The following is a 16757-nucleotide window of genomic DNA, read 5'->3' on the forward strand; positions in this document are numbered from 1 at the left end:
TAGAAGAGTGCAGTGCTTTTTCCTTAATCCCACAGGTTCAGCTAAACACCATGAAACTGAAATTGAGAGACAGTGGTTCCAGCCTGACACATTTTATTGGTTAGAGAATGGAACCGAGGTGGAAGCAAAGTAGATGTCACTGTACTGTGAACTGCCTGCATTTCTAATTAATTAAGTTGAGAAAAGATGCATGAGTTTTCCTGTGTACCAAAAATGCCTCAGGAAGGAGAGCCAGCTACTTGATATTGAAGCCAGCCAGAGAAATGTTTAAGTAGGCTATGGGTCCCAGTGGAGAAACTATGGAATGTAGAGCTGAATGGGGGAAGCAGCAATAGGATATTTGGTTGTTGGTACGTGAATTGCAGTCCAGTAGCCTCTAATAAGAGTCAGCTTTAAATATCTGCTAGATGCAACAAGCGTAAAACAGTTTTATTATGGTACTAGTCAAGCATTTACAGCTCCTGTCTCGCATACTCTTTCTTCACTACAACCCCAGACAGGCCTGAAAGTCAAAATTAGCGAGCTGAGGAAGGAGGATTAGCAAGGAGAGGAAAATTGGCACACCCTTTCCATCAAAAGTGATGTCATCTGAAGTTGATGCTAGTTGTTCCGAGGTTGATCTCTGTATCAAGTTCAGGAGGCCCTTTCTTATTTAGTAGTGGGCACTGGCACTAGCAGAAAGTGTAGCTCTAAATCAAGTTCACGAGACCTTTTATTATTTGGTACTAGGCATTCTAATCACTTAATTGAGGCTCACAGTTTGTGATTAAAAATGAGTGTATGGCTTTTTAGAGGATAGCAGAACCATGAACCTGAGACAAATTAAGTTTAAAGTTATAATATTATACAAATTTAAAGCTTCATTTTCATGCTATCTCCCCAGTAGTTTTTGTCACTGTACTGACCTCATTTGCTTGGTATGGTGTTTGGCACATGCCATGCTCCTGTGGATACTACTAGTGCTTTTACTTTAATTTTTCTGTGCCAGCTTCCTTCGGCTCTAAGTTTGCCTGCTATATATTTTTCCATTTTATTGTTTCTGGTTCTCAGGATTGAACCCAGGGCCTTGCACATGCTAGGCAAGCACCCTATCACTGAGTTATACCTCCAACCTCTCTCCATCCTTTTATTTTGAACTTTTCTGACTACTTCTAAATATACCTTTAAAACCCTGAAATATGTGCCTTGTAAAATAATCCAATCTGGGTTTTCTTTTAATATGTGGGTTTAACTCATACATCTTTATTATTGTTAACATAGATCTATTTCTACCTTCACAGTTCTTTGCATTTTCTTTTACTGTGTATTTTCTTTGCATCTTTCCACCCCCTTTTCTTGCCCATTGTTGGAACAACTGTTTTTTTTTTTTTTTTTTTTTTTTTTTTTTTTTTTTTTTTTTAGAAGGGTCTCCCTGTTTGTAGCTCCAGCTGTCCTGGAACTCACTATGTAGACCAGGCTGGCCTTGAACTCTCAGAGATCTGCCTGCCTCTGCCTCCCGAGTGCTGGGATTAAAGGTGTGCACCACCATGCCCAGCACAACTGAGGTTTTAAAAAAAAAAATGGAAGGTATTTTTTTAAAAGCAGCAAAGTAAATCTACTCAAAGCTAAGTAATAATAATAGTACAGATGAGAAAAGGATACACTGTAAAGATTAATAGCAGGCCACATGAGTGAGGGTACTCAAGGGCCTCAGGTTACAGCCTGGGGTCTCCTCTATGAGGTCTAAAAGACGAAGGAGTTTGGTTACTTATACATTACATTCAATTTTTAACTTTCAGTGATTATTGAAAAATTTTCTAAATTATTTGTCTAACTATATACTTTTTAACAAAATAGAATATCCTTCAGTTCTATATTCTATGCTTTCCCTTGTACAGTTTTTTACATTATAATTTAGATATGTATATACATATATATACATATATAAAACTTATGATGGGCATGTCTATAAGGAAGGAAATGATTAGTTAGTTGGTGTCACAGTATTAGCTCAGTTAATTATGCATTTTAAATTATATTATCTCATTTGATTCTAGGAAATTCTGAGCTAAATCTTACCTTGGAAATTAATAAAAAATACATATATAATGAAGATAAAGGAATTATCCATTTTTTTTTAAACTGAACTCGTGAGCATCCTTCCATACCCTTCCAAGTGCTGGGTACCACAACATCTGGTTTTCTCCAATTTATAATTTTCTCTTTAAAGACCCTTAGTTACCTTAGGCATTTTCTGAATAATCCTGAAAACTTAAAAAAAAATGAAGAAACGATATCCAAAGTAATAAGAAGCTACCTATGACTTTAACTAGAAAACATTAAATTGTCTGGCATTGAAATACTAATATCTATGCTGTGTTTCCCTGTATCTCCTATTTGCAACAGAGTCTCAAGAGATGGAAGTTCATGGCAAAACTGTAAGAGATGCTTGAAGCTAGCATCTTTTCTTATATTTTGATAAGGCTTTTCTTTTTTATTTTTTTTAAATGAAGGAGAACCCAATAGAGGGATGCTTTTGATAAGGCTTTTCTTATATTTGATAAGACTTATATTCATTCAAGAAATCAAGCCACATGTCTCTGGACAGGAATATAGTGCATTGAAAAAATAGCAAGAGAAGAGGTTAGGATTTTTAGGTCTCTTCAGAAGCAAAGACAAGGACATTTCTTCATGTAAGTATCCAAGACACATTCTGTGATAGGCCTGGGAAGAATGAGTGCACATATTCTTGACACAGACTCCTCTACTTAGAAAGTGGGATGGAAGGAACAGGGACAAAGGATCTGAATATATGGCATTCAGAAAGTGAGCAACTTATCTCTAACTAGCATAGACAGCTGATCTTATAGGGATCTCCTCAGGATCTTGTGCCTGATAAGATCATAGGATGGTTTGTACGAGTGGAAATGAGGAATTAACCAATAACAATGAAGTAGATTTTCTATCCGAATGCTAAGGGTCTGTGTCAGGGTCATATTTGTGTTTATTTAAAGACAATATATATTTTGTTAATATTTTATTTTTATGTGTATGAGTGCATTGCCTGCATGTATCTAAGTGCACCCATTTCATGCAATGCCTGTGGAGGACAGAAGAGGGGTTCAGATCCCCTGGAACTGGTGTTACAGACCGTTGTTAGCCACAATATAGGTGTGGGGATTTGAACCTGGGTCCACTGTAAGAGTAGCCAGTGCTCTTTAGCCCCAAGCCCCAAATTTATATATTTTTAAAGATTTTATTTTAAATTGTACATTTGCATGTGTGCCTATGTTTGGATATATGCACGTGAGACCAGAGAGGGCATTAGATCCCCTGAAACTGGAGTTATAGGCAATAAGATGTCTGGCATGGGTGTGGGAACTGAACTCAGGTCCTTTGCAAGAGCAGTATAAGCTCCTAACCCCTGAGCCATCTTTCCAGCCCTGAGAGGCATTTTTTAAAATGTAGTATTTCTTACATGCTTAAGCATGTAAACTAAAACCCATTAAGTGGTAGGCCACTCATTCAAAGTTTCATTAAATTGTCTCTTTTATTCCTTGGAGTGTTTCATGAATATCACTTAGGAACTATTTCTTGGATTGGATAAAATTTCTTAAGAACTGATTTAGTTGGTTCAGCCCTTGATCCCACAGGACTTGAAGATAAAGGGTCTCTAAACTTCTCCATATAGTCACCCATTAATTACCAATACAGGCTTGAATCACTTATGCCATCTCACCCAAATACTATATTCATCGAACTCAGATGAGCAACTAGACTGATACTTAGGTAATCACTAAGGTGCAAAAAACTGTCAACACCCCTTTATTGTTTACACTGGTCCCTCTGCTACTCCTCTTCTGTCCCTTAACCACACAAAAAAAGGAATTTTAAGAGGAATAATTAATATATGATGGATCTAGTCATTACACATCACAAATAATCACAGTGCAGCTGGGTTCTTCTGACTGAACACATAAAAGCATGCCCAGTAATCAACTTAGTAGTGTTCATTATATAGGGGGTGACAGTAACAGTAAGAAATATATTAAGAATTTATGTTTAGGATAAAGATACCTTACTTGTAATGCAGACTTTTAAAAACTAGTCTGTATTTCTGGCCCTATTTTCCTTGTCCTTTATTATTTGTAGGAAAAAAAAATTTCTAAGATATCAATTATTTTCCTTTTGTATGTGTGATATGCACATTATCATGCTGTTCATGTGCCATGTTGTCCAACTTCTTTCATCATGAAGTTATTTAAAATATTTCTGGACTCAAATTTGCCCATCTTTTTCTATGAACACTCTTGACTACACTCTAATGTTAGAAAGGCCATCAATGAGTCAAGATTATAAAAACCTCCATTTTAGGGCAGCATCCTTTAGTCTCATTTATGAAATATTAATCACTAATCCACTTGGAATGTACTTTGTAGTAAAGTATAATGCAAAACAAATCAAAATCACTCCCAGAAATATTTTCTCCAAATATTTGACTACCTTATTCTTTCACTGATTCAAATGTTTTCAACATACGAAATACAAATAGACATTCAGGCATTTCCACTGTGTTCCTCTATTTTGATGCCTAAAACAAAGTGTTTCAGAGTACCATTCAATACTGAATTGTGTATGTGGCAACTACTTTCAGAATTTTCCCATTTTGGTATTTCCACCCACTCATCTAAAAATAAATTTCTTTTTCATATCAGTTTGGGGACAAAAATAAAGGATTTTATATATATTCTTCTACTACCTTTGTTAAAAATGAGACCTTTATTTAAAATATCCATATGCCTAATTCTATGTATATATGGTAAAATAGTAGCTATGGTTAACCCAGGTATACTAGATATCCTCAATTTTCACTTCACCTCCTCCATTTTCTCCCTGCTCTGTGTAACACAGCCTCAATCAAAAGTGGTCCCTCTCTAGTTTCTAGTTTGCCAAGAGGGAATAGAAGGCGTAAGTGAAGCAGCTAGGTTAGATACTTACCTTGGCTTCTCTTCCTCAGGATTCCTGTGTGCGTCACAACTGCTGAGGCAACCCTTTCCAGTAACCCTTGCCCTGCTCCCCATGACCTCCTTTACCTAAGGGTACTAACCCTATGTGGTCGACTAAATTGTACATCCCCATTCCAACTGCCCTTACACTCAAAATGCTACTACATTTGAAAATAGGGTCTTTACAGAAATAATTAATTTTAAATGAAGTCACTGTAGTAGTCAGTCACTCCAATCACTGGCTCCTAAGAAATCTGGAAATAAATGAAGACACAAGGAAGGGATGGCCAAGGGCAAGCCGAGGAGAGAACTCAAGAAGCCAACTCTGTCATCACCTTGACCTTTTATCCTCTAGAAAGTAAGTTCCTATTTAAGTCACTCATTCTATAGCACTTGATGTCAACTCAAACTGATCAACATGTACTGTGATCCTACCCCTCTTCTGATTACTTGGGAAAACACTACTAAACTCTCAGATCATTTTGAGGTCCACAAAAATCTTGTTAGGACCCTGACTGATCCTGTAGGATTATTCATGATTCTTACTGCTGTTATTTGTCCTCAATCATATTTCCCCAAATTTCAACAAATTAAGAGATTATTTTTCTTGCTAAAGACATAAAACAGCCATAACCATGGCCAAAAAAAAAAAAAAATCCCCTGGGTAAATTTCATTTTGAGTCATAAAAATCTCCAAGTTTTTCTGATAAATATAATACCTAAAGTGACTATCCATGTTTCCTCTGGTGGGAAGCATGAAAGCTCTACATTAAATATAAGGAGCAGTTAAGAGCAGCCATTACATATCCCAGTATACTAGGCAAAATCTCAGACGTAAACAGCATCAGGAATAAATCTGGCTGGTACTAGCAGCACTATTGAGCAAGCTATCTAGGGAAGCCATGCTGGGGTGGGGGCGGGGAAGATAATGGCTTGAGAGGGCTTATACCGGAGGATTATTTTTTTAACTTAATTATGTGTATGCATGGACATCTGCGTGGTGTTCTGTACATGTGTGTGCAGGTGTCTGTGGAGGTCTGAAGGCTTTAGATCCCCTGGAGCAGGAGTTACAGGTAAGCTGCCCGACAAGGGTGCTGGGAACTGAACTAGGTCCTCTGCAAAAGCAGTGAGGGCTCCTAATCTGCTGAGCCCAAGAGAATAATTTTTTCCCTTGGGAGACACAATTTTCTTCTGTGATACCTTAATCTTGCATGAGCCCATGTTTGTCAGTCACCGCAATATTAAAGGCACGCTGCAAACATTTTTGCTTTGAAATTTAGAAACAAGTTTTATTTAAGATCTGAAATACAATTCCTAAAATATCAACTTTTCAGAAAACTGTGGCTACACAATAATGCATTGCCTCTATCATGTTAGAACGTGCATTAGACTCAAATACAAAAACCAGGAAACAAATCACCATCCTTCAACAATTTGCGCAAAGATAGAATGAATGCCTAAGGAACAACAGATGGATTTGCAGAGGATGGGCTGTTTTACGTCAAGCACCATGAAAAAAAAAAAAGAGCACAAATGCATGGGTTTTCAGGTATATACATTAAGTTGAACCTTTGGCACTAGGAATCAGGGCATTTTATCACGTAGCATTAACACATATTAGAAAATTGTGTAGTGTCAAAGGGATAGAACCACCAGCATTCAAGCAATGTTGTCAACTAGGCAATAAAATGTTCTACTGAATGTTTCTTCTTTGTCTAATTACTGCATACACTGGTAGCAACTCTGAAATGAGGAAAGGAGTCAGGCACTCCTTTTATTTTCTGTTTACAACAGAACAGGAAACAAAGTGAAACATAAGCCCTGTTATACATTGACAATTTTAAAGAACATCAATTATACAATGAAAAGACTAAGAACAGAAGTGTTTACAGATACCAGACAACAGTGAGTGGTCAGTAGACCCTCACAGGGCTTTGCGATGATACTCAGCAGAAGCCACTTTGTAATCACTGGCAGTAAACAGAGAGGCAGAATTCTTTGCCAGATATTTAAGGAAATCATGCAAATAGCCCAACAATAAAGCAAGGCTCTTCTCATCAAGGGGTGTATAGGCCAACATCGCCCCAATTCTCACGAATAATCTCAGTAGGTGTGGTGCCCCATAGACCTGAGACATTGGTGCATCAGGGTGAGCCAAAAGGATCTCAGCATACTGGGGCCTTTCAAACTTGTAGAGCAGCTGAGTGCCCAACATCACATTGAAATACTCTTTTATCCCTCCCACAACTTCATTAACTGCATACTCCTTATTATCAACATTTCCCTGCGATTTCTTACAATTAGCATACTCTTCAAGAATGGCATCTACATTCCTTTTAGCAGGGAGTTGGAATAATTGCTTCTGCCTAGTAACCAAGTCCCAGTCCTCAACAAGCCATGGTTTCAATTCTTCAGGAATCTTCACTTTAACTTCCATTCTATTCTTGAATGCCTCCTCGCTCTCAACAGTGGGGTCTGCCCGTGCCCTCTTCTTCCGGGGGGGCTGGGGCACCTCGCTGGTACTGCCGCCATCTCCATTTCCAGGAGTCTTCTGCTTGTTCTTCCTGGTCTTCCGCACAGATCCCGAAGGGGGGTTCTCAGCAGAGCGACCCCCCCATCTTCCTGGGAGAGATGGCTCAGGATTCTTTGGCTGTGAGCCAGCCGACTTCTTCCCGGAAGCAGCTCCTCTCATCTTACTTCTCTGCATGTTGCTTCTCGTCGGCTTCTTAAAGTTGTCTTCTTCAGCAGATTGTTGTCCACGCGTCTGAGAAGCCTGCTTTCTGGAACTCATTCAACCCTGTTTTTATTCCAACCACTGTAATATATAAAGTATTTTATTGGTTGTTTACTATGGTGACCTTTATGCTTCATAAAGCTCAACAGAGCTCACAACACATGCTAAACTGTGTTGAGTGTGGATTTCAGGACCATTCTAAGTGACTTTGTCTTTCCTCTCCCTTTCTCTGATCCTTACTACCACGCACTACTCTTGCCTCACCTAACAACTCTTCAGATACACCCACACATTCGTTTTTATGCCATTTAAAAGATAGAAATTTAATTTTAGAGAAAGAACTAAGTGTGATGAAACCAAAGACACGATGCTGAAATTCAAACTTTGGAACAGGGAGAATCGAATTTCAAAGAAATTAAACAAGATCAATTTAGTGGAAGGAAAAATGCTTTAACAGTAAAGGTTTGGGTATCCAAGTTTAGGTAGGCCTTAACTAGTGTGATGACAATGAGGAGAATGAGTTTATACTGAAAGATACAGTAAGTGAAGGGAAGGGAGAAATCAAAGGGGGCTCTACATCTTCAAGCCTGGGTAATTAATCAGTAAGAGCACAACTTTTAAGGGGTAGGCTGACATCAATAAATGCAAGAACATCACTCAGCATTCCTGGATATCTGTTCCTGGGCAAGTATTATTTCAGGTGCTAGGTACTAAAACATCTAATTATAAAACAGTATTAGTCCAACAATAGCAGCAGGCCTAAAATTATTTTGGGGAACACACAAAAATGGTATTATAATATCACTGGCTCCTGAAAGAGATGAGAAATTCACAGGAGTCAGTGACAACTCTCAGGTTTTGAGGATAGGTGATTCAGTCATCTGTATTACCATCAAATGAGAGGGCCGTTTACATGTAGGGTATGCTGTTAAACAGAACTGTCAAACTCAGATGAAATACCAGGGCAGTTCTAAGAGCAATTATTATAGAGCTGGTAGTATACTATATGAGCCAATGAAATCATTCAGGGAGAAGAGAGGCAAAATTTCATAGAGAATTCTGGAAAACCTAAGGAAGAAAGGTATTTGCAGAGTAAGCAACAAAAAGACAACAAATGAAACAAAATTGTGAGAACAATTGTAAGTGAATGCTATTTTGAAAGCTAAAGATGTTGAGTTTCAAGACAAATAATCTACATTGAAAATGCATTAAAATAGTCTTCTAATATTAAAGTATGACTCATGAAACAATCCCTTTGACTTACACAATCTTCCTTCTTTCCCTTCCAAGAACTCCTGGTGATTCCCAGATGGAATCTTACAGATCTTCTGGGATGGTCTGGAAAGATGAACTGGGAAACACAACCTAGAAAGGAAAGGAGGTATCTGCAATGAAGATGAACTTTTGTGGTATCACCTAATTTATAAACGTAACCTATACTAGACGAGTGAAAGATGATACAAGAGTTCTTTTTTGAGACAGACCTCTACTCCAATTAGGACCCATGACTGGGGAGTTATGAGAACTCAGACAAGAAATGTACAATCTCAGGCTCTTTGCACCAATACCCGGGGCAAACTATTCCTAGTCACTACAGGCTATAATAACAATGTTATGTTATGGCTGAACAGCTAGCACAGCACAATAGCAGGAACACTTCCACTTGTGGAAGTAGACACAAAGATGTTTCCTGTAGTTGAACTGTAGACATTTATACATTCTCAAGCAGAGACAATATAAATTATATTTGCATATTACAGAACATTCAAATAAATTAGGCAGAGATGCAAACAGGTAGCACAGAAAAGGATCCTGAGGTAGAATTAAGCAAAATTCTTAAGCTAATTCTTTTGAACAATATGATCATATTTGAGTATTGAATGTGTGAGAAAAAGATGACAGCCAAGTTTAAATGAAAGCCAGGTTTCTCCAATAAATTCTACACAAAAACCTTGCCAGCCAACCACAAGTTCTTAAAATGTGTCAGTGGGTATGGAAGCTCTAAGGAGTAAAATCAAGACTTGTGTCATGCTTGAAACAAGAGCTAGAGGTGCCACATAATCTTATGCAGTTTAAGCAAATATCCTTTAATAGAAAGGACACAAAGCTCTGAGCAGATAGTAAAGTGCAATACCAGGCTTCAGACCATTGAAATCTGTGAATAGGTAAGTTGACCCGGTAAGAATGAAAAGCATTCTGGCTGATGGATAAGAATATATCCTATAAAGGTTCCATGGAGGTAGTAGCAAGTATGTCATATTATATTGTACACTCTCATGCTCATAAAATGTTGCTTAAAAAAGGGGATCTCTGAGAATGAATCAATTATAGAAATCCCACCATGGGGCTGAGTGTAGAGGTTCCACAAAACAAAGGGATGGCAGATGGCAAAATCCAAACTGCTGGAGAGTGAAATCACCCAGGAATCATTTCAGAATTCACATTGATCATTTGCAATTTCTTACCAGGGAACTTGAGAATGATAGATAGCTGAACTTACTGTATAGCCTCATTATTGACTATATTCTTGCATACAAATGCAGAATTCATTCTGTAAGACTATTCCTGTCATGCATGTACACTCCAATGCTGAATGCAATGTCTAACATTGCTACAGGAAAAAAAAATCCCTGCAACATTCAAAGTTTGTGTGGCAAGACAGCATAAAGACAGGTATGCAACCTTTCTAAATAATTTCCTCACTGACTTTCACTATGTATCCCACATATCCAACAAATTACTGCTATCACCCAAGAAGGGCATAGCCATCTTTTGACATCTAGCTGGTATATCCAGCTCCTAGTTGTGATGTGAGTATAATGAGAGCTGTACTAGTTACTATGCTTTATACCTCCCTTTCCAGAAGCTTAGCATTGCTCCATGGATCTGTGACCATTCTTCAGTTTTATAAAGTTGCTGTTATAATTAACACATTGTTCCATCTTTAAATTTTCAAGTTGCCAGTTTCTTGTATTTTTCCCAGGTTACTAAACATTGTTGTTCACTTAGCATACCTACTCCTGGCTCCAGACTTCCTCTCCCTCATAAATACCATAAGTCCCACAATAAGGCTTGTGATACACCTATCTTGGATCTTTGGCAGCAGCACATAAGTCCTTAATAGATAGTCAAAGTGAGGAGAAAACAGGGGCATGAACTAGGCCAATATACACTACTTCCCACCTGCTTCCTACACACTAAGTCTAGAATAAGCCAGAAATGCTTTTGTAGGTTTCAAAATTATATTTCTATTATATATCAGCATTATACTTCTTAGTATGTCTAAGATGTTATCAAATCTTAGATCTTACCTTTTAAAAATTGTAAACAATTATTTTCCCATGTTGAGCTTATAGTATGTACCTTTGAGGCTATGACTAGGTACAACATATTTAAGTCTCTTCATACATTGCCAAATTACTTTCCCCTCAAAAATTATGCCAATTTATAATGCCAGCAGTGAGTACAAATGCTGATTATGCCATATACTCTGGCCAGCAATGGAGACTCTCCACTTTAATTTGGCCTTCCAAGATGGAACCTAGGGTCTCATATATGCAAGGCAAATATTCTACCACTGAGTTAAATCTCCCAAACAGCTTTTTTTTTCTAATGTTTATTTTTTAAATTGTATTAATCTGGTAAGAAAAATCGGTTTGTTTCAGCTGTCCAGTTTTAAATTTGTGTTTTAAAAATATCCAAAAAAACTCCACTCCCCATTCATTCATGTTTTTGTCCTGAGGGTGCTTGTGATTTTAACAGTTAATAGAATATCTTCAAATGTTTTTGGCAAATACTTTCTATTGTTCATTTAGTATCTGGCATTATAATTTTTAATGTACCCAGTCCTTTAGATGATGTGGACATTATTCTCTTACCACCAACCCCTTAGCCACTGGAGAATTCTCTGAAAGTAAATACCCCTTAAAATCTCTATATATTAGCCTATAATCTCTCAGGCACCATCACTGAACCAGCCTCATAGTAACGAGCTTTTAAATTCCAAATATTTCATTAATACAAAACTGCAGTAGCAGACATTAATCCATAGATATACTAAGATTAGATATGTATCTCTGAAGGATATATGCAAGAGGAACTATCCAAAGTATTTTCTTAATGATATAGCCTGATTCACCTCAAACTGTTTTAATCTGTATTCCCAGCCAAAATGTGTCAGGCTCATTGTTCCATCTTCAGGAAAACTAGGTAAAGATATATTTTAATACCAGGAACTCAACTGAGGGCTTCCCTATACCAGGCAAACATTTTACTATTAAGTCTATACCCTAAACTCTAAGCATTCTTTTTCATAAAAAGCTCCTATCCGAATCTAATTTACAGTAGTAGGATATTTTCATTTGAGTATCTCATCTTCAACATCTTTCCAATCACTGATCATATATCATTTTCTTGGAAGTGTATATTGTTTTCTATTAGGGTGCTTCTGCTTCATTTATTTGATGAAGTTTTAAAGGACACTATTTTATTAGTGCTTCTTGCCGATTCATAACAAAATGTTTTTGTTAAAATATTTGAAGTGTTTAATAGCTTCCTGTAAGACTGCATGTCTCCTGTATATCTCAGTACCACAGATAAACCTGTCAGTTTTTTCCTTTGTGATCTTTGACTTTGTCATGCTCAGGGATAATGCTGCTAAACAAATTTCTCATATTATTTCTTGGTATGTTTATAGTATTCCCCAAATTTATATCAATCTTTTCTCAATATTCACTGTTGAAGTGTCCATTCTTTCTCCAAAAATTTGAAATGCTATTTTATAAATACTTTAAAATTCACAAATTTGTCTTTTAAGGGGCTCTTTTCCAGTCATTTTTTCATCACTGTATAGCCCAGGTTGGCCTGGAATTTGCACTGACCCTCCTGCTGCTTTTGCTTCCCTACTGCTGAGACTGCAGCGGTGAGACACCACACCTATCTCTAGGCCCTTTGTTCTGTCACACTAGTAATTCTGATCATGCTCAGAACAGTACTACATTGGTTCAACTATTATGGTTTAAAGGCATAAATATTGCCCTAGAATAACACTTGGAAATAAACATCAAAATGTCTGGTGTGGTATTATTTTCATATCCATTCACCGGGGCTATAGTGATTTGACAAAATAATGTAGTGTTATTCATAATATAGAGTATCACCTTAGCTAAACGCATGTCACTGTGGAAGAAATACCATGAAATTAGACAAAATAAACAGTAGTTGTAAAACAGTAGTTTAACACCATATTTGCAAAAAGAAAAACACTTTTATGTATATCTATATATATATATTTTAGGCAGGTCTGTAACTAGGTCATCTAGAAGGAAATAAAGAAAACTGGTAAGTGATTGACTGTTGGGAGGAACTAGGGGTGATGAAAAAAGAAAACCCAATTCTATAATAAATTTACAACATTCTATTCACAATATGAGATCACAAATTTTAATCACATATCATTCTTGAATTTCTGACATTTTTGTGCAAGGATCTCACATACCGTTTAATTTTTTTCCAGTTGAATACCACTGCACACTGTATGATTTATAGGCATACCACTCAAAAGGTTCCCAGGGTCCAGGTCTTTTTCCTCTTTGAGACTTTCCCTATTTCTGGTCCTTGCTCCTATTCCTGGTCTCTGCTCCTACTGATTCACTCCTAGCCCTCAATCATTCTTGAAATTGCCTCTTCTACCTAGGAAATGCCGCCTTCTGAAATCTAGCTTTCAGAGAAAATTGAGGAATATATGTATATATATTCCTTAATTATGTGTGTGACACACACACAGATATAAAACTTCACGAAAAAAAATGTAGCTGTCAAGAGAGAGACACACCCCTTTCATTTCGAAATCAGACTCCAAATGTTCAAATTTTTGTTCATATATGTTACAAACGTGTGCATAACAACTATAATTTTCCTAATAAACCTTTAACTGTACATGTGTGCACTATATCAGTTAGATTCATATCTTATTGTTCGCCTCATCTTGGTCTTTGGCTAAGCTCAAGCACATTGTCAATTTTCTCATTTGGACCTTGGAATATTTTTGAAACAGGGTCTCATGTGTCCCAGGCTACTCAAATTCACTATGAGAACGATCTTGAGTTTCTGATTTTCCTGCTTCCACCTCCCAAATGCTGTGACTGCAGGCATGTGCCACCATACCTGGTTTCGAACAATCTCCGGGAATCAAATCTGGAGCTTCCTGTATGCTAGGAAAGCATTTTACCAACTAAGCTACACCCACAACTCAACAGATTTCTTTTAGTCTGAACAAAAGAAGAAAAAGACAGAAGACATTTAACATGCTGGAGATGCTAGCTGTAACTCTCGATCCTGGAAATGCCCTTCTAGGTAAACATACTAAAAACCTTCTTAGATTAATACGATAAGTGAGAAGTCTTAATTTCAGAATTCAGTTCTATGAGTAACTGCTGCTTCTGGAAAATGAGAGAAACCAATATTGATTTTGTATAGTTCCAAAAAAATTGTAAAAATGGAAATGTGTTTAAGTATCCATGTATAAAATGTTTCATTAAAGCCATGATTATTAATAAACTAAATATTTTTATGAGGAAATTTTGGAACAAAGGAAGTTTCTTGCTCAAGATTATAAGTAAGTGGCAGAGCCAGGATTCAAATTCAACAAATCTGTATTTGCTCTCAAGGAAAATAACATTTAATTCTGCAAAACCACTAAAAGATTACAATTACACAGCCCTATGTTGTTTATTGACTTTCCATACTAGAAGTAGCAATGAAGTTAGGTTCATCCTTTTTCAGAATTGGAGTACTTTCTCAGATGAGAGCTTATTGACTTCAAAATATTCCTAGGTATTTAGGAAGGTTTTGTGGTATTATTCTGTATGTGAACTAAGGCTAGAAAGAAGGCACTTACCCAGCACACAGCAATCAGAAATGGTTCTGCAATCAGGGTCAGATCTCCTGATCCTTACTGTATAGCAAACTTAGCTTTTCTGATGGTGACCTAGAAGGTCAAACAAAGAGACAAAAAAGGACATAAAAAAGATATGAGATGGTGGTTTTCTTTTTCCATCAGTCAATGCATTTTTATCTCACACAAAGGACACCAAAGCTGAAAATGTTCAAGTGTTTTGTTTGATTTTCTTGTGGTTATATTTTCAAATTTACTTTATTATACATTTTTTAATTTTTGAAAAATAATTAATTTCTGTTAAGGGTAATCTCAAATAAAAATGGACAGGGAACAGTACTACAAACCGACGCGAATCCATCATCCAGCTTCAACAATTACCAACTGAAGGCCATCTTGTTTCATCTGTAACCCCACCCACTGCTCCCCCCGCCGACTTTTTTAAGCTATCAAATAAATGATTTTAGAATTATGAAAAATTTCAAAAATATACCAAATGAAACAGATTAATACAAATCCCCCATCTGCCTATTACTCAGTTTAAACGATTATTAATTTGGGGTCCCAATTATACCCCTCCTATCTCTCTTTAATGCTGAAATGACTTTGAAGCAAATCCTAGTCATCCACGTATTTTGTCATTCTCAGACATTTAATCCGCAAGCATTTTAAAATAATTTTCTCAAAATAAAGGCAATCTGAAAACATAACCACATCGCCATCATGAACACCTAAAAAGAACTGACAGCAATTTCCATAAAGAACATCAAATCCGCATTTAAATGCTCCCAATGCGTCTTAAAAGAGATTTTTGCAATTGGTGTACTCAAATAGGGGTCCAAATAAGGCCTACTCATCGCATGTGCTTCGGATCTAGCTCGCTTTCATTCTCCTCCTTCCCCCATCTTTTTTTTTTAACTTTTAATATAGGAAAATTGGAGTCCCCGATATTTTGAAGCAATTCTCGGCTAACAAATTTTATCGATAAGGATTAACATGTGCCTTTTATCGTAATTTCTTTTTAAAAAGTCACTGATGAGCAGGAAAAGTACTAAAACGCGCGAATTTGCGTAATTTATAATTTTCTCCTCCTGCCATGCAAACATCTATTTCCCGTAACAATAGCTAGTATCTTTCGGGGACTGGCTTCACAGCAAATGCTTTTATACGTAGTAGTCTACAATGCTCGTCCGAGTCCACGTCTCTGAGATAGATACTATAATTATCACCATTTTACAAACATGGAAACCGAGACACAGAAAGGAGCTTTGCCCGAGTTGGGCGTTGGCGAGCAGGAATACGAACCCAGCTCTGCCCGAATGTGAAGCCACTAGCTAATCCCGTCTCTAAACCCGCCGAGAAGAGGAAATCATCGACCCTTTCTCCCCACCCCCACCCCGAAACCTGAAACGAGAATCCAGTTCTTTCCAGCAGCAGACGTGTGATCACTGCCTCTCCTCCAACCGCCATAGTAAAGCCAGGTTTCTCTGGCAACTGATATCCATAGGCAGACACGTCACCCGGGAGGCGGGCTTTAGCCTTTTAGCCAATCACAGCCGTCTTGTCCGAGTTTTAGAATGTTCCATAAGCAGATGGTTGGACCACCGCCCTCACGTCAGCAGTGACACTTCGCCGCAGTAAAGGCGGGTGCTAGCAACCTGCTTCTTCATGCTGAGGGCCGAAAACCAACCAATCAGCTTCCTCCTTTAGTGTGCTTTCCGGCCAATGACGATTGCCCTCTTAGGTTTTAAGCCCGCCCTCCAACAGCGCTACACCGTTGGGTCATAAGTCTATAGGGCAGTCTGTTCACGTGGCCTATTTTCACGACCCAGAGTTCCCCTGACCACAGGTTTCCCCCCCTTTCCCTCTCTGTCTCTCTCTTTTTCTACTGCAGGGAGGCATTATGGGTTTGTACCCCCCCCTCTCCACACTGAGAAAGGAAGTGTCTACGTGGCTTGCGGAAATAGGATAGGCGGAAATGAGCTAAAGTTCCCGCGAGTGGGGAAGAGCGAGGTCAAACCTCGTGCCACGCCCCCGAGCCTGTTGCGTAACTCCCGGAGCAGGAGGAAAAAAAGGCATAATGAAGGTTTTGATGTGTGTGCGAGTGAGAGTGGTGAGTGCCACAGGCGGATGGCGCGAGGAC

The 16757-nt window shown here is 37.8% G+C and overlaps 1 protein-coding gene across 2 annotated transcripts; it reads right to left on the minus strand.

Moving 5' to 3' along the window:
- Window positions 1–6246: 6246 nt before the first annotated feature.
- Window positions 6247–16200, minus strand: Morf4l2 (mortality factor 4 like 2). Of its 2 annotated transcripts, none has more exons than XM_008832427.2 (4): window positions 16019–16200; window positions 14618–14707; window positions 8984–9084; window positions 6247–7800 (listed from the first exon to the last, which is right to left on the minus strand). In XM_008832427.2, exon 4 carries the CDS (start codon window positions 7774–7776, stop codon window positions 6910–6912), a length of 867 nt encoding a protein of 288 aa, XP_008830649.1. In that variant the 5' UTR covers window positions 7777–7800; window positions 8984–9084; window positions 14618–14707; window positions 16019–16200; the 3' UTR covers window positions 6247–6909. The 2 variants fall into 2 exon arrangements, with proteins under 2 accessions (XP_008830649.1, XP_029419034.1); XM_029563174.1 differs by lacking the exon at window positions 16019–16200 and adding an exon at window positions 15920–15938.
- Between the last annotated feature and the right edge of the window lie 557 nt (window positions 16201–16757).

The sequence above is a fragment of the Nannospalax galili genome, unplaced genomic scaffold (assembly GCF_000622305.1).
Source record: "Nannospalax galili isolate Female #2095 unplaced genomic scaffold, S.galili_v1.0 scaffold671, whole genome shotgun sequence".
In the NCBI taxonomy this organism is placed as follows: domain Eukaryota; kingdom Metazoa; phylum Chordata; class Mammalia; order Rodentia; family Spalacidae; genus Nannospalax; species Nannospalax galili.

What these genes read in the sequence shown, in the direction of transcription:
- Morf4l2 (XM_008832427.2), bottom strand. Translation starts at nt 7,776, where the DNA reads ATGAGTTCCAGAAAGCAGGCTTCTCAGACGCGTGGACAACAATCTGCT.